The 18,059-nt window shown below is 47.3% G+C and overlaps 2 protein-coding genes and 1 pseudogene across 4 annotated transcripts in view; 1 reads left to right on the top strand and 2 right to left on the bottom strand.

Annotated features, from left to right (window-relative positions):
- The window catches only part of BUB1 (BUB1 mitotic checkpoint serine/threonine kinase), a 41,926-nt gene extending 40,903 nt beyond the window's left edge, over nt 1–1,023 (top strand). For all 3 annotated transcript variants that reach the window (XM_059942310.1, XM_059942308.1, XM_059942309.1), the window contains one exon: nt 727–1,023. In XM_059942310.1, coding sequence (XP_059798293.1) covers nt 727–922 — 196 coding nt within the window. In that variant the 3' untranslated portion in view covers nt 923–1,023. The remainder of the gene's footprint in view (nt 1–726) is intronic.
- A 5,286-nt stretch (nt 1,024–6,309) lies between these two features.
- LOC132376865 (two pore channel protein 2-like) overlaps nt 6,310–18,059 on the bottom strand; it is a 39,730-nt gene continuing 27,980 nt past the window's right edge. Inside the window, exons 10-19 of the mRNA XM_059942765.1 lie at nt 17,597–17,741; nt 15,800–15,985; nt 13,879–13,943; nt 12,991–13,078; nt 11,929–11,998; nt 11,023–11,242; nt 10,831–10,921; nt 8,534–8,647; nt 8,175–8,299; nt 6,310–7,230 (exon numbers count right to left, since the gene is read on the bottom strand). Of these exons, the coding sequence (XP_059798748.1) occupies nt 7,085–7,230; nt 8,175–8,299; nt 8,534–8,647; nt 10,831–10,921; nt 11,023–11,242; nt 11,929–11,998; nt 12,991–13,078; nt 13,879–13,943; nt 15,800–15,985; nt 17,597–17,741 (1,250 nt within the window). The 3' untranslated portion in view covers nt 6,310–7,084. The remainder of the gene's footprint in view (nt 7,231–8,174; nt 8,300–8,533; nt 8,648–10,830; nt 10,922–11,022; nt 11,243–11,928; nt 11,999–12,990; nt 13,079–13,878; nt 13,944–15,799; nt 15,986–17,596; nt 17,742–18,059) is intronic.
- LOC132347172 (U6 spliceosomal RNA) lies at nt 9,044–9,142 on the bottom strand (annotated as a pseudogene).

Below are 18,059 nucleotides of genomic sequence, written 5' to 3'. Positions count from 1 at the left end.
TATATGTGCCACATCTTCTTTATCCTTTCATCTGTCGATGGACATTTAGGTTGCTTCCATGTCCTGGCTATTGTAAATAGTGCTGCAATGAACACTGTGGTACATGACTCTTTTTGCATTATGGTTTTCTCAGGGTATATGCCCAGTAGTGGGATTGCTGGGTCATATGGTAGTTCTATTTTTAGTTTTTTAAGGAACCTCCATACGGTTTTCCATAGTGGTTGTATCAATTTACATTCCCACCAACATATCCATTCTTGATGCATTAGGTTGGGTTGAGGTTAGAGTTAAGTCAGATGCAAGAGTGGGATTGCCCTGCATGATGAAGGCTACTTTTTTTTTTTTTAATAAATTTATTTATTGGCTGCATCGGGTCTTTGTTGCTGCACGCTGGCTTTCTCTAGTTTCAGCAAGCAGGGGCTACTCTTCGTTGCGGTGCGCGGGCTTCTTATTGAGGTGGCTTCCCTTTTTGCAGAGCATGGGCTCTAGGCCCACGGGCTTCAGTAGTTGTGGCACGCGGGCTCAGTAGCTGTGGCTCACAGGCTCTAGAGCGCAGGCTCAGTAGTTGTGGCGCATGGGCTCAGTTGCTCCACGGCATGTGGGATCTTCCCGGGCCAGGGCTCGAACCCATGTCCCCTGCATTGGCAGGTGGATTCTTAACCAGTGAGCCACCAGGGAAGCCCTGAAGGCTACATTTTATCCTTCATTTATGCCTTGTCTCTCCAGGCTTCCTCACCTGGATATGTGGAATGAATTTTTTCATATAATGTTGAATATACCAGATTGTCATCATCTTCCATCTTTGGATTTGTTAAGGCAGAAGCTGAAGAAAGTATTTCAAGAACACTATACAAACAAGATTAAGACCCTTCGTAATAGGCTAATTGTACTGCTCTTAGAATATAAGCGTTCTCGAAAATAAAATATGGACACTCCCTAAAAATTGCTTTGTAAATGCTGGCCTGCTCACTTTGAACCTTAATGTTTCCACATTTATTGTTTATGTAAATGTTGCTTAAAAATAAAGCCCACAAAGTATATCCCTGGCACATAGTTGTTACAAATATTTCAACAAAATACACAACACGGTAACGTCCCTGCGTAGCAGGCTGACTGGCGGCTCTTGGGATGAGAGCATTCATGAGAATAATCGGCAAGTGAACATTCTCTAAAAGCACTTTTTAAGCACTGACCTGTTTACTTTAAGCCAAAAAAGAGCCAAGTCAGGTTTGTTTGTTTGTTTCTAAATTTGGGGGTTTATATTTGTGTAAAATAAAAATTCCCCAAATATATCTAGCAGACTTAATGTTTTTATGAATTGAATGTGCCTGTCCTTTATTGTACTTGTTCTTCATTGCTATCCATGGGAAATATTGCAGGTATAAATCTCAAGCTTTGTTTTTTAAAAGTATGATTCAAAAGAATATCTCAGATCTTGAAAATAGTCATGTAAGCTCCATGCATCATTAATTAGCTCTGAAATTATAGCAGCCAACTTAGCATTTATTGACTTAAAGCTGGAAGGGTCCTATAACCTGAATTGAGCTTCCCTCCTCCATCCCTCCCTCTTCCCTTAGCACATGATGAAGGCAAATGTGAGGGGACACCCAGTTCAAGAAGACACAGTGACTGGCTTCCGCCTCCTCCCTCACTCCCAGCCACCAGGTTCCCCATTCCAGAGACAACCTCAGCCCACGTTTTCTGACCTTTCCAAAAATTATTCCATGCATATATACATATAATGTTTCTTGACAAAGCTAGCATAATTCTGCTTTTTTTCACCCAATGTATGGTGGAGAATGTAAGTACATATAGAATGATCTCATTCTTGTGATGGCTGTGTAATATTTGGTTGTATGATATATAGCCATAATTTGCAGTGTAAAATCCTAGAAGTGAAATTGCTGGGTCAAAGGTGAGGGCATTTAAAATTTTGTCTCAATATTGCAAATAATCCCCCTGTAGGGCTGTGCCAGCAAGGATCAAAGTCTGTTCCCCACACCTCCACCAACAGGACACGTCAGGCTCTTTGACCCTTGCCACTCTGACAGGTGACAAAATGGTATTTCCTTGTGGTCTTCATTTGCATTCTCTTCTGAATTAGGCCAAATATATTCATATATTCAAGAGCTATGTGTTTTTTTCTTTTTCTGTGAACTCTATCCTTTGTCAGTTTTTCACTTGGGATTGCTCTTTTTCAGTTTAAGTTGTAGGACCCCTTTGTATTTCTTCCAATTTGTCATCTGTCTCTTGACTTAAGATTTCTGTTGACATGAAGATTTTTTTTAAATTTTGTTTCATACTCTGATTTATAAAGTTTTTTAAAGCCTTTTCTGGCTTTTGCATCTTAAAATGCCATCTTCGACTGAGAGAATAAGAAGAGAGTCTTCTAATGTTTTTATATTAGTCTAATTTAAATACTTAAGACTAAACTTTTGGTTGTTTTAAATCAGATGTCACTTTTTCTTATTTTTTCTAGCTGGTACTTTGACTATATGAGCCTATTGATTTCTATAAAAAGCTTTTCAGTTGATTGTTTTGAAGTTTCCAAGTAAATAACCATCACTATGAAAATGCTGCTTATTTTACATCTCTGCCAGTTTTTTGCTGGTGATTTTTCTCTTGCCTTCGCCATTGCCCAGGACCATGAGAAGAGGGCTAAACAGGGATGGTGCTGGACATCTCTGTCTCCTGCTTTAGAAGGAGCTCCTCCCATGTTTATCCAGTAAGCTCATGACGCTGGCCTGAGGTAGCCTTTTTTAATCACGTTGAAGAAGTATCCATCCATTTCTTTTTACAAATGTGAATCATAACATTATTTCACAGTTTTCTTGCCCCTCTTTTCATCTGTATTGGACCAGCTATATGCCATTCCCTTATATGAATGTACCATATTTTAGTTAAGCAATTCTCTATTTAGAGACAATTAGTTTCACAGTTTTACTGCTACAAAAAAGTGAGTGCAGGTGCTAATGTGTCTGCAGGATAAATTAATAGGATGGGATTCCAAATATGTTTTATTTTGAAAATAACGTAACCTACGCGATTGATTACACACATACACTGAAATTGGAAGGAAGTTGATCCAGGGACAAGACCTCATCAGACAAACTAGCATTAAATTTACTAGTGTCAAAAGTGAGCATTAATAAAGCCAGATTTGTGGGATTTTAAAATTTTTCCTCTTGAAGATGTCTGTTTTCAAAGGAAACAAGACTGAAGTAGATAAGGGTGCTATTTTATTAAACTAAGAACTAAATGTGTCCACCCATGAAAGGCAGCTGTGGGTGCCTTCAGTCTTGGGCAGAGAGGACACTTGGCCTCGGCTTCCAGCCCCTGTCAACATATCCTGTGTCCCCGCCAGCCCGTTTGCTGTTACTGGATCTTCAGCTCCTATCACACCCAAGACACCCTCCATGCCATTCACACCAACCTCAACCTGACCAGCGCCATCTCAGCACTGCTGCTGCCCATCTGGTGTCCAGTCTTTGCCAAGGGCTCCGCTTACATAAACTTATAAACTTCACAGTCAGATTTCCTAAGCAACAGCCTTGTCCCCAGCGAGGAAGGCTCCATCCAAATGAAAGAAGTTGCTTTAAGCACTTCAGGAAAGTAGGTGGGTTTTTTGGTTCATTTCCTGGTACAAACTACAGTGATCATCTTCATTTCATTATAAATTATACACACAAACACACACACAGAGTTCATCTGCACAAGGAAATAAGCTCTGCATCTAAAGGGCCACTGAGACGGATGCCACAGACATCAGAGTTGGAAAGCAAAGAAACCTCCAGCTCACCCACTAAGGAGACTGGAGTTTCCCCGGGGACAGAGCTGAGCAAGGGCCCAGCTCATCCTAAGTGCCCAAATACCAGCTAGATTCAGCCTAGTTTCTGATTTAATACCTACTCGGGCCAAGGCCTTTCCCATTCATTCTCGGCAGCCCCGCTCCACGTTCTAAGTCCCAGCTAAGAACAAGGCTGGTTACTCCGGAGACTCAGACACTCCTGTTACCAGTGCCTTTTCACGCTGGATTATATCTGTGTCTAAGGCAATGGTTCTAAAATGTATTTTTTCATAAGACGCACCTGAGACACCGAAAGTGTGGTCCGGGCCTATCAGAAATAATGCTCCGAGATGCATGGGCATCGGCACGATGTGCAAGTACACCTGCAAAGCTGCTTCTCTGCCACTGGTCCCAGGAGTCAGTGTCCTTGGTCCTCCTCTTACCTCATCCCTCCACTGAGTCCATCTGTCCCGTTGGTTCCATTCCGAATGGTTCAGATGAACCCATTTCTGGATGGGTCAGGCTGCAGGCAGGCTAAGCTCCGGTAACAGAACCCACACAGGGCAGCTTAGAGAAGACACAAGTGATTTCGATCTCGCGTTACAGTCTGGGATGGGCGATCCTTTACTGGCCCCGACCCTGCCGTCCTCAACAGAAGGCTTCCAGGATGTTCTGATGGCTGTCATATCCCAGCAGAGGTGAACATCGTTCCCACGGGCAAGACCTGCGAGGTGTGGACCCCAGTTGGGCTCACAGCCCACGGGGCAGACACAATCATGTTGCCCCATCCCCCTGCCAGGGAGACTGAGGAATGAAGTGTCCAGCTGGGAGCCCATGGGCCAAAATGTCGGGGTGACTAGTTCCCTAAAAGACAGAAGAAAGACCTGGAGAAAAGTGGCAATGCTGCCACAACTCCTGCCCCTTGTCCCCTCCCTTGGACTGTGTGCAGCGGCTGGGGTGGTGGCGCCCCCTGGTGGCCACGGGGGCTGCTGCAGGACAGTGGTAACCGGATCCCAGGAGTCTGAGCCCGAGACTTTGCTACTGAAGGGCTCACACTTCAGAAAAAATTACACAACAAAGTTTCCTCCACTATCGTTTAACACTGAACACATGGAACAACGTACAGGTCCATGAATATGTGAATTCTTCTATATAAAGAAACATCAATGGTATGGAACACTTGACAGCAGTGTGTGTGTGTGTGTGTGTGTGTGTGTGTGTGTGTGTGTGTGTGTCTATATTTCTATATCTATATCTCAACATGAAACAATTACTAGTAAGTGAAAGAAGCAAGTTCTTGAGCTATATATGATAAATGTCATGACACCCCACTTATGATAAAAAAAATGATTATATATTAATCTTCATGATATCCATTTAGTTCCAGAAGGAAAAACAACAAACTCAGCAGTTCCCACCGGAAAGGGGGTGTCAGATTGTGAGTGGAAGAATGAGAGGAAGGGGTGAGGAGAAGGAAGAATAAAAAGCAACTTTTGACTTTTTACTATATTTCTGTATTGAATGTTTTACAGTGACCGCATGGTTTCTAATTAAAAGATAAATGCCCAGCATATTTTCAAATTAAAAACGTTAAGTTGTCACTCAGCATATTTAGCCTAACCCTTTATATAATGATAAATGTTAACTATACAAAGAAATAAGAGAGGTCTGGATGGGTGGCAGGACTCCACAAATCCCATCAGATGGGTCAGCAAGGCTCCCACCTCCTGGGAATCGTGGTGGTAATGGAATCGCAAACCCTGACGCCAAACGCCAGCCTTACAGGATCCAAACCAGGAAGCGCCCTCTGGAACGGCACGGTCAGCACCTCACCCACCCTCCTCCTCCCTAGTCCGCACGATCTAGGGAGGGAGGTGCCATCCGCCCCGAGTTTGCAGGTGAGGAAGTAGGGCCCAGAGAGGTTAGGTGGCATAGTCAGTGAGCAGCCAGGCATGAAACCAGCCTGGCCCCAGAGTCCCAGCCCTGAAACTTTCGCTTTGCTCCGACACCAGAGGTCACCCTCAGACCAAGGAAAGCTCCCTCCCAGGCCAGGTTCGGTTGCCACCCTGACGTGTGACACATGACACGACACGTGACTCGGCCTCACTGCACTCAGAGACCGCAGGTCAGGAAGCCTCGATTCCCACCCCCGATTCCCCTGCTCAGGGTAGGGCCTGCGACGAGGTGCAGAAGAAGGTGGAGTCCTACCTACCCTGACAACTCTGGAAGGGATTCACTTGCTCACAGTGCAGTTGTGATCGGGGGTAGCCAAACTCATAGAGACAGAAAGTAGAATGGTGCCTGCCAGGAGCTGGAAGGGGGAGGGGTTAGGGAGGTACTGTTTAATGGTACAGAGCTTCATTTGGGGTGATGAAAAGTCCTGGAGGTCTGTCGAGTGTACCTAAAATGTGACTATACATAAAACTACTGAACTGTACACTTAGAAATAGTTACAATGGTAAATTTTATGTTGTATATTTTACCACAATTAAACGTTTTAAATAAAATAGAATGAAATAAAATAAAGTGAAATAAATCCCTTTAATTTCCCAGGAGTAGGTCGCTGTACTGAGAGACTTCCAGCTGGGGAAAGTGACCTCAGGGAGCAACTTACTCAAAATCTTGCTATAATTGTAATTTAATTAAAGAAACTTTGAGGGACTTCCCAGGTGGTCCAGTGGTTAAGACTTTGCCTTCCAATGCAAGGGGTGTGGGTTCGATCCCTGGTCGGGGAGCTAAGATCCCACATGCCTCACGGCCAAAAAACCAAAACATAAAACAGAAGAACCTTTGAGAGCCTCCCCCAAAAAAGAAGCAATTGTGACAGCATTTGATCTTCACATTCATATTTTTCTTCATTTCGAATAAACACTGCATCAAAAGCTAGTGTACTAGAACGTGTTCTTTTAGCATATTAAGATATTTTAAATTCATTTATGTAACACTGTAGCACAGTATTCATTTAATAAGGTAGCAAAATATCATATAAAAATAAATGAAAGCTTTTATATACCCACTGAGAGGATTTACACACGTACGAACACTTGTAGGATAAGTGCTCTTCACAGTCTCCTTGTAGATTTTCCTTTCCTCACTTCTATGATCAGCCCTAAGCACGACCTCAGGAGAGCACACAGAGCCGACCACTCAGGACAAGGGAGGCCGATTCACAGTCTTATCAGAACACAGAAGAGAACCTGGGCTGGGAAAGTAACCTCTAGGTAGCATCTGCAAACAGTGACGACAGCTTATCTTGGTTTCCAGTTGTGGATGCCTGTGGCCCTTACAGGCCCAGGGTCAGGCACTGTTTTCAAAATTGGGATTCTTGGGATGTACGTCACTGGGTGAGAAGTTCAGAATCTCCTCCAAGGAAGGGCCTTCATCCTCTGGAGCTATTTCAGACTCAAACATCTGCTGCAGCAAAGCATCCACGGTCTTGTATTCTGGGAGGAAGGAGAGGGGCACATGGGACCTGCCCGTGTGGGTCGGAGGGGAGCACCCAGCCCCGCAGAGCTCGGCTTTCCTGAAGGAGGGTCTCTGAGCTCACCCCACTGAGCTCCCCAGACCCCCCAGGCTCTGGAGACCAAGGAGAAGGTCCTCCTTGAAGGATGGGGGAGGATGGCCGCCTCTGGGGTGGCATCCCCCCCCCACACACACACACCTGCCATCTATGCTGTGCTGTGTCTAAGTGTACCATATGGTGTCCCCACCAAAGGCCCAGCTGAGATTCAGACAGGTTTGGGTTTACTCAGTCAATCGTTAACTCATTGAGAATTAATAAAGTACTTAAACAGTTATTAAGGCCCGCATGTCCCGGGCACATGGTGAGGCCCTGGGGATACAATGGAGAACAAAAAAGACATGGCCCTGCACATGTGGAGCTTCGAGTCTGCAGGGAAGACAGATGGTGACCAGACAGTCACTCAGTGATCAATGTACAGCTGACAGGTGCTGAAAGGCAGGGAAAGAGAGCTGGGGCGGTGGGGGGGTGTCACAGGAGCACCTGACCTCTCGGGGAGCCCGGAGGGCTTCCCTGAGGAAGTGCTGCCTGAGCAGAGACCTGCAGGAGGAAGAGCCTTGATTTTGCAAGGTGAGGTGAGAGCAAGGGGAGAAAGCAACATGTGCAAAGGCCCTGTGGCAGGATGGAGCAGGGGAGCCAAAGAAGTAAAGGGACAGCAGGGCTAAAGGGCAGAGGCATGGGGGGTCCTGGGGGAAGGAAGATGGGCTGAGATATTGAGGGAACCACGCATGTGGCCCCTAGAGGCCACGGCAGGCGCCCTTGAGACACGGGAAGCCCCTGAAGGTCGGTTTTGCATTCTGGAAACATCTCACTGACTGCTGTGAGGAGGATGGATTGGAGGAAGTTTCGAGTTGGGTTAAAACTTACTTTTTGATGCAATTCTAAAGTACAGTCCTTTCAAGGCCTTCCTTTTGTTGTCTCCATCGTCCCCACTGAAGCCACTGTCCTTGGCGTCCACGTTGTCAATGAGCTTCCCATCCTGCACTTCTTCCCTTCGGGGAGGAAGAGATGGTGTGAACACAGCCGGGTCCCTCAGCTGAGTTCCCCTCTGTCCTCCCAGCCATGGCCCCATGTCACCCATGTAGCCAGCGAGGGTCCCTGAGAACTGGCACCCAGGACCAGGGTGGTTGCCTTGGGGTCTCGGGGGTTAAATGTGATCAGGACCCACCCCGCCATGAACATCCTGCTTCCAAAGTCCATGAGCCACGTCGGGAAATGCTACTCACTCTTGGACCCCAACTCCAAGCTCTTGAATCTTCTTCTCAATGGCAGTTTCCACTTCACTTTTTTCTAACGAATATGCCACAAAAAATGCTTCCAAGATGAATGCTATGAAAATACTGAGAAAAAGTAAAAGGCAGAGGGTTTTACATCTAGTCAGCCATGGTCTAGGTGATGGGAAATCATGGCTCCAAAGAGTGTTCAAACCCAAATAAAAAGGCCGCCCATCTTTGCAAAGAAAACACAACATGGGGAAGAAATGACAAAATGTCTCTTAAGCATCAGGCACAACTTTCTTTCATTCGGAAAATCATTCTTCCTCTACGTCGTATTTAAACGGTGACTATTAAGAAGAAAAAAGAGGGGGTTTTTTTTTGATTCACAATTTTTAAAGGTTTACTCCATTTATAGTTATTGTAAAATATTGGTTATATTCCCAGTGCTGTACAATATTTCCTTGCAGCTTATTTTATACCTAACAGTTTGTACCTCTTAATCCCCTCCCCCTATATTGCAAGAATATGGAATGCCTCACCAATTTGCATGTCATCCTTGTACAGGGGCCACGCTAATCTTCTCTGTACGGTTTTAGTGCATGTGCTGCCAAAGTGAGCTCCAAAATACACTCGAGTGAGCTCAACTTTAAGGGGAAGCTTAGGCCACATAATTGTTGGTAGACAATTCTCCATGAATATCTTGTGTTATTGCACAGTCTGGGTCCTCTGAGCAAAGGCACTGAGAGCCAATTTAGGGGTATGTTGGGCTGGCCAAAAAGTTCGTTCGGGTGGTCTGTGGCATGGAAAAACCCAAACGAACTTTTTGGTCCACACAATATGGGTGTCTCCGGATATGCTCCACAATAGTAAAGCTTACTGTTACTTACCGTCTCCTCCCCAGCGACCACTAGGGTAGCAAAGACTTCATTTTGCCCTCCCCGGAGACTTGCTTACATTCAAGAGTAAAAATAAGGTCTTTCTCTTTTTCTCTCTCTTTCCAGAGGGGAGGATGGGCAGGTCTCCCCAGCTACACAGATCGGGGTTTCCTCATTTTGGAGGTCCCCTCCTGCAATGCAGCGCATCCAACTGGCCCTCACCTCACTGTGCAGTGGGGATCAGGGCTCAGGGAGCTGCCCCAAGTATTGCCCTGGCTGCAGCTTCTGCCATGAGGAATAAACTGTCTTTGTCTCGGACCCAAGGCATACATTGTCAGTATATACACATGACGTACATGCACACTGACCTGCAACTTGTGAGTAGGGAATCCCAATCCCTTCACCACTTCTGACTTAACATGATGCTGATGGAGCCCAGGGCTGTCACCACACTCGCATGCTTTTGGGGGAATAGCTGAAAAACCCCTACAGCTTTTCACATTGCCTCAGCCTATCCCAGCATTCTGGAAACCTCTCTAAGAATCACTCAGAAGCATTCCTCTCTCGTTCCCACTACATATTCCATTCAGACGGTGCAGGACAAGCAGCCCTGAGCAGTTTTCCCCTCCCCTCCCTCTGCTGGGACGTTCTTGAGCCAAAATCAGCAGGATGGTGGCCAAAGCAGCCCTGATGTGGCAAGGAAAGCCCGGGGCTGGGCTGTCACCCCAAGAATTGTGGGCCCCAGGCTGTAAGAGGGATACGACAACCAGAAAACATCTCTGGGGGGAAAAAAAAAACAGGGATCAAGGGGACTCAAATTCAGGTCCCACAAGGAACAGGGGAGCTAGAATCAGAGATTGGTAAGCAGGAAGGAAAGCCCTCTGGAGTAGTGAGATGTCATAGCAGCTTTCAAACGGTGACTGAGTTCTCCCCGGAAGAGAAGTCAGGACAGAACTGGAACCAATGAAGAAAATTAACCAGTAAGCACATTTCCATTCTACGTGCGCAAGGGCAGGTGAGGACCAGAGCTGGACGACAAGGAAATTGACTCATATAGATTCTAATGAGTCCCAGGAGTTGCACAGATTTCATCAAAGGGTGGACACAATTCACAAGGATGCTCTAAAGGAGATTTATCCCACCGGGGAAGGGTAGGGAGACCGGCCAGGACCTCAGAGCCCTTCTGACCCAAACAATTGGCGAGGCTATGAGATGTATATTATATACTGACGTGCACGGCTGGCTGACACTGAAGAACACAGACGTGAACAAAAGTAAGATGCCTCCCTTCTGGTGCCTTAACATCTAGCAGGAGAGATGGGACCCACCCACAAGGTACTCAAGGGTGGAGCCAGGGAGGAGGGAGGTGCGAGCAGCTGTAGATCTGAGAGGGGGGATCTGGAACGGCCCACCCGGCAGGAGCAAACTCACTTAACAATGAGGATGACGACCACGACGTGGAAGCCGATGAAATACAGCTTTGCCGCCTGGTGAGTCACGAGGGCAAAGCCGTCCGCGAGGAGTGCGAAGCTAAGGAACCAAGCCTTCAAGGAGCCAAGACCTAACCCTCCCGGAAGGTGCTCTCAGTGTCCCCTGCCGCGCCCGCCTCCTCGGAAAGGATATTGTGCCACTGGTTAACCACCGTGAGCTCTGTCAGCAGGATGAGAGAGGCGGGCAAGTCATTGAAGTTGTTCCTGCAGTACCTGCCTCGGGCAAACGCGGAGTCTTTTAAGGCTGGGTTCCCACACACCAGGGCATCAGGACTGGTGGAACCGGGGTCAAAGAAGTGGACTTTGCCGTGGAACACTTCCATCCCGATGATGGCAAACACGTAGTAGACCACCTAGGGTGGGCGGCACCAGTCACGAGTGGGCAGGCGGGATGAGGGGAGGCAGGAGGACGTGGACACGGGTCAGCCTGCGACAGTGGCCAGCAGAAAGGGCTGCTACCCTCATTGTGGGGATGGCTTTCCCCACGGCCACAAGTTCCAGCAGCAGCAGGAACAGGGTGGGATGGGTCAGCCCACCGGCCACTGGGCTGTTCAGGGACAGGGGGCACGGCCAGCTGGACCACACCTGGACCTCTGCTGTGGTCTCCGTTTGCAAAGACAAAATGATGCTGTTAGCAAGTTAGTGGGTTAAATACTCAATAAATAATATCAATAGTTAGGCCTCTAAGGAAAAAAATAATAAATTTGGGTCTTTACCTCATTTGTTTTGTTGTTTTTTGTTTTTTTGGATTTTTTTGGCGGCACCACGCGGCATATAGGATCTTAGTTCCCCGACCAGGGATCAAACCCATGCTCCCCGCAGTGGAAGCGTGGAGTCTTAACCACCGGACCACCAGGGTCAGCTATATGCCCCGTGTTTCTACACACTTGATATTTCTAAAAATAGCTCCTAGAAACCCCTTGAATCTCATTGACTTCATGTCCCTTTCTTTCCCTCACTTAAAATAAGGCTCACAGAGACCTGCTAAGAATGAACATCTTATCGCTTGCTTCACGTAGAATAGGAACAGAACACTCACCAAGACCAGGCCGCCAAACGTCAGCATCGTGGGGCCGATGTTAATTAAGGTGGTCACGATCACCCGGAATCTGGGATAAAACAAAGTTTCCGACACAAGGCAGAGGGAAGATGTAAGTAAAACTGACACCACACTAGCACGTTTGGTTTAACGCCCCTCCCCCCAGTCCTGGATCTGTGCTGTAAATGCTGTCAGGAATCTGCCCTTACAATTTTGTCAGCATCAGTCCATCTACTGAACTGAGGGGGGAGTTAACTTGAGTTTCCCCTGAAGCAAAACAAAGCAAGACCGTTTTTAAAAACATAAGAATGGTAACCACAGAGAGTTTCACTAGTATGACACAGGTGGGTACTGAGGCTGAAAAACCATCCACCCACCCTCATGTGCTTTCTTCCCCCAACCTTTTTCTTCATCAAAAATTCAGCCTGTATTAAAGCTGACCTGGAGACTTAGCTGACCCAGCCTGCTCCCCTACTTATTTTGCGGGGGAGCAGGCCAGTCCTCAGATGGAGGCATTCCACACACTCCTTGAAAGGAACCTGGCCTATCCAAAACAGGGTGGGTTTTTCCAGGTTTAGGGATCAGACTCCTAGGCTTGCGTCCTAGTTCTGCCTCTTTCTAGCTGTGCACCACTGGGGGAACTACTTAACCTCTCTGAGCTTCACTGTCATCACTCAGGAACTAAAGATCATTAAAGCCCCTACATCAAGGATTGCTGGAGGGATTTAACAAGACAATGGTTAGCGCGCTCCGTTAGCATCAGCTGCCGTCATGACCACTGTCCAGTCACCAGGCTGCAGGCACAGTTGAGGGACCACGTCACAGGTTGAAAGTGACAGACAGAATCCCTGCCCTCAGAGAGCTGCACTTGGAGGCTCTTCACCACCTTCTTGGGCTCCCTGCCCCTCCCCACCGCCCCCAGAGAACCCAGGTCCTCTATACAAGTTATATCCTGGGGTTCACAGCTGGGCGTGTTTATAGTTCCCAGGCAGGGTGGTTTCTGTCAAGCCCCAATATGGGGAACTGCCCGGGTGCAGCTGTTTCCCATGGCTTCATCTTTACCTCTGAATGCTGACAATGACCCGTAAGAGCCGGAGTATTCTCAAAATCAAGACAATATCCAGTATCTGCTGACTGTTGTATTTTCTCGCTGGAAAAAGAACACAACCAACTAACATTCCGGTTTCGGAGAGCCTCTGGCTTGTCCCTTTTATGCAGTGAGGTCTGAGACTCTGTGGGTCCTGGGGAACTATGCATTTCACTTCAAGAACAGGGTGATGGCTCTGAGCAACGAGGAAGTGAGGACTGCCTTCAATCAGTAACTCCCCCAGCAAATCAGCGCCAAGCTGAGCATCCCCTCCAGCCCTAGAACTAAGAAGCACGAGTGTAGGAACAGACTTCAGACCATCATCAAGAACTGACTGTGGATCCCGTTCTACAGAACACATTTCAGCAAGCCCTTCCTCCCCACCCAGCATTCATTTCATAGTCATGTTAAGAAGCTGCTCTATCTCTAAATAATCCCCTCCGCCGTCTACAGGAAGGAGTGTGCAAGGCAGTGGTGGCACATGTAGGGGAGCCAGAGGAGGGGAGAAAGGAGAGGGTGGTGGGCAGAGGCTGATGCAGAGTTCCTGCTACAGCTGGACCCTGGGTTGGGGGCCAACATGGGCAGAGGGTCAAGGATGAGCCCTGAGACCAAGGGCAGTTTGGAGAGATGACCAGGTGAGTGTTTGGTGTGGTGATACCTACAAATGAAATCTCTACCATACAGCCAGACATAAACAAAGCTACCATCCCTCTCCAGAAAGTGGAATAGTTTTACTAATTCTCCTATGTCCCCAACTGCCTCGCCCCAAACACCCTAATGGTACACCACGGATGTTCTACAAAGTTTACTGATTGAACACACGCTCCCGGGAGGCGGGGAAGCTGAGAGCCGGTGACACTGACCTGACTGAATGGTGGTGTTGGCCACAGTGGCCACCAGGGCTGCGATGATGATCAGAGTATCAAACCTAAGGAGAAGCAACGTCAGTGAGGCATCAAGGGAAAGGCCTGTCAAGCTCAGGATACAATGAATCCTGAGAAAACTCGGAATCCAGTCTCTTACGCAAAGCAATGATCCAGCCATCAAACTGACTTCCATCATTTTTAGGACAGCAGGTACAAAGCAAGAAACACTGTGTTTGGGCTTCCCTGGTGGCGCACTGGTTGAGAATGTGCCTGCTAATATAGGGGACACGGGTTCGAGCCCTGGTCTGGGAAGATCCCACATGCCGCAGAGCAACTAGGCCCGTGAGCCACAATTACTGAGCCTGCGCGTCTGGAGCCTGTGCTCCGCAACAAGAGAGGCCACGATAGTGAGAGGCCCGCGCACCGCGATGAAGAGTGGCCCCCGCTTGCCACGACTAGAGAAAGCCCTCGCACAGAAACGAAGACCCAACACAGCCATAAATAAATAAATAAATAAATAAATAAAAAAGAATAAAAAAGAAACACTGTGTTCGATCATTTACTGGCTGCTGCAATGAACCACCCAAGGAAATTTGTAGGAATCAGCTAATTCATATCACTCTGTCTTCCAACATAACTATATACTTGCAAGAAAACTTTGACACATTTTCAGAATACACAGTGTAATCTTTCTTGGTATTCATCTTACTAAATGCATTGCAACTTTATTTATTTATTTATTTATTTATTTTATTACTATTATTTTAATTTATCTGGCCATGCCGTGCGGCTTGGGGGATCTTAGTTCCCCTACCAGGGATTGAACCCACACACTTGACAGTGAAAGCACAGAGTCCTAACTGCTGAACCGCCAGGGAATTCCCTGCAACTTTTTAATTAAAGGGGAAATTCATCATGCCGTGACTTTTCTTTCTCACAACGGTGCCACTGCCTTGGACAACACTGGCCACCTGGCCACACGCACACCTTAGTGAGTTTCTTGGCACTGGGAGCAGTGACCACAGAGATGCAACCCTGCTGAGCTGTGCACTACTGAAGTTGAGTATCCCGTGATGGCTGACATTCAGTGGTACTCGAGATGGTCTGCAGCATGTGGGTGATGGTTTAAGACCGGGAGGTACAGAGCCTGGAGCAAAGAAGGTCACAGGAGAAACATCCAGCCCGGGAAAGAGCTTGCTAAGGGTCCTCATCGTCCAGCCACGCGGGCCAAGTTTTCCGATAACAAGAGTAGGGAGCGGGTCGGGCAACCATGGAAGGAATTGTCTCATTGGGTGAGACATTCTAAGATCCTTTCCAAGTCCAAGATGCCATGATCGGTGATTCTAATTTTAGCCAGTCACTCAAACTGTCCTCCTAAATAACAGCTTTGACAACCAGATGTTCCCCTGCCCTCAAGACTTCATTATAAGAAACCTCGGGCTTCCCTGGTGGCGCAGTGGTTAAGAATCCGCCTGCCAATGCAGGGGACACGGGTTCGAGCCCTGGTCCGGGAAGATCCCACATGCCGCGGAGCAACTGAGCCCGTGCGCCACAACTACTGGGCCTGTGCTCTAGAGCCCACGAGCCACAACTACTGAGCCCACATGCCACAACTGCTGAAGCCTGCGTGCCTAGAGTCCGTGCTCCGCAACAAGGGAAGCCACTGCAATGAGATGCCCGCGCACCACAACAAAGAGTAGCCCCCGCTCGCCGCAGCTAGAGAAAACCCGCGCACAGCAACAAAGACCCAACACAGACAAAAATAAATAAATAAATAAATAAAGAAGTTTATTTTTTTAAAAAAAGCCTCAAAACTAGGCAGATGGAGCTTGAAACACTCCACAACTTTATTCCCCAAAGTGTGACAGAAAGCCCCTCTCTTCACCCACAGCCCCCTCCCCAAAACACACAGACTCACCAGTTCCAGAACTGCTTCCTTCCAAAATAGGCTCTGGGTTCGTACGTGTACAATTTCAGGAGAATTTCAATAATATAGAGAGAAAGGAAAAGCCATTCTGCATAGGAAATTAAGGGGTTTTTCTCATCCAAAGCAATGAATATGGCATTTATTAGAATGATGACATCATAAACCCAGACAAAAATCCTGCCAGGAGGGAAAAAAGAAAAGATTCTGTTATCATACATTTCAGTAAAAAAAAAAAAAAAAAAAGCAGGTTCAGAGCTCTACAGGAACTACTGTGTTTCCTGTCAGTGTGATGAATGTGAGATACTCACCACCCCCCATCCCGCCAACACACACACACACACCTACTCACTCATCATGGAAGGAAAGGTTCCACCATGGTCAGGGCTCTGAAATTCACCTGCCTCTCACTGACACTGGTACACTGGTACAGCCTTTCCCACCAAGGAGAAAAAGAAGACAGAGTGAGGGGGAAGAACAGAGGCCTAGTTTTCCCAGGTTCGCCTTTTGGGCACAGTACCTGGATCAGATGAAAGGCTGGGTGGAATTGGGGGCAAAGAGAAGGTTTAGGGCTTAGCCCAGGACCATTACACCTTGACTACTTGACCCTGGAAAATTAACATCCTTAACTCAGAAAGCTTCTGAAAAACTCTTTACTCCTATTGCACACAAGTCTTCCAGGGGACTGACGTGCCCCACTTTCTCACCAAGTCTGGGGTGTAAAGGGGTGAAAAAAATATGACAGTTGGGCTCTGACTCAACTTTTCAATTACAGAGCAGGTTGCCCCTCACAGGCATCTGTGCCCTGGGCTCCAGAGAATCCTGGGTGAACCCTGGGCGAGGCCACAGGAAGGGGGGAGCGGGGGCTCCTACCCTATTGTCCTGGGGAAGCTGCAGACTCTAGGTCCCAGCCCTGGATGCCGCATGTGGATTCACAAACATCCACTGTGTGAAACACATCAGTAGTTCAATATTGAGATGAATGGAAAGGAGCCTCTACATAAAGGGCCTTCGTAAATATAAAATATGGGAGCTAAAAGGGATATTTACCTACATCATAGGCTGGGCTACTTTCAAGGACTTCTGAACCATTCGCTTTTTTTTTTTTTTTTGAATTTTTGAATTTTATTTCATTTATTTTTTTATGCAGCAGGTTCTTATTAGTCATCCATTTTATACACATCAGTGTATACATGTCAATCCCAATCTCCCAAGTGAACCATTCACTTTTATGAAACATTAAATTCAAAGAAGGCAAGAGGGGAGCCTCTGCTGATAGGGTGTTCCAGGCCACACATAGTAAAAATAAACTCTCCAACCGGGATAAAGGACTCTTCTGGAGTCCATCTACTTGGGAATAAAACAATTAATTGGCATTCTTAACGGTCATTCCAGTAACTCTAACTCATGTCTTCTTACCAGATACTTTACAGAGTCAAAATGCCATATTTGACATCAACTTCCTAATGACTCTGATGGGGCAGGAACTTCCTGAAATCAGAGAGTGGTCAGCTTCCCTGGCTCAGAAAAGCACAGCCAGTCGGTGGCCCTTGAGCATTAAAAAAAAAAAAAAAACACTGAAGAAGGAAGCATAATCTAGAAACCTGTCCTCTGGGTAAGGTTAAACATCGCATGTCCAGAACCATTTCCATGCCTTCCCAAGAAACCACAAGCAGTGAGCAGGGGAATGATTTATAGCTTCAGGGATGAAACGCATTCAGTCCAGACAGCATCAACAGATGCCTCGATTTTCAAAGCAATTTGGGAGAAAACCGGCCCCGTCTCACTTGCCTGTGCCGAACCATCTTCTGAACCAAGAGGCTTGGGGACGACTGGTATACCCGAGGCATCCAGGCTTCCAGCGGGTGTCTCTTGATGTTGATGGTGACCACCTGGATGTTGAGGAGGTCAGCCAAGCGTAGAAAGTTCGTTTTGTCTGCAATGAAAAAAGGGCCCCCAAATACATAGCTGCTGTGACACTAAGGTTCAACGGGTGAAACAAAGCCAGCACGGACTCTTGGATCTGCGTTTCACAGGTGAAGATGTGAAGCCTCAAAGGACGAAGGCCCAAGGCCAAGGGGCCAGTGGGTGGCACAGCCTCCTGCTTGTCCTCACTCAGCCCCGAGCCAGCCCAAGGCAGCCAACCCACGCATGTGACTTTGCTAGTTCACAGACGCCACCGCCTCACTCCCTGCCTTCCACCTCACTTTCCTCCTCACTCAGCCATCACTGCTTTCAATGTCTGCCTGACCTA

Source organism: Balaenoptera ricei, chromosome 13, assembly GCF_028023285.1.
Source record: "Balaenoptera ricei isolate mBalRic1 chromosome 13, mBalRic1.hap2, whole genome shotgun sequence".
NCBI lineage: Eukaryota > Metazoa > Chordata > Mammalia > Artiodactyla > Balaenopteridae > Balaenoptera > Balaenoptera ricei.
This window is presented reverse-complemented; position numbering and strand designations above follow the sequence as displayed.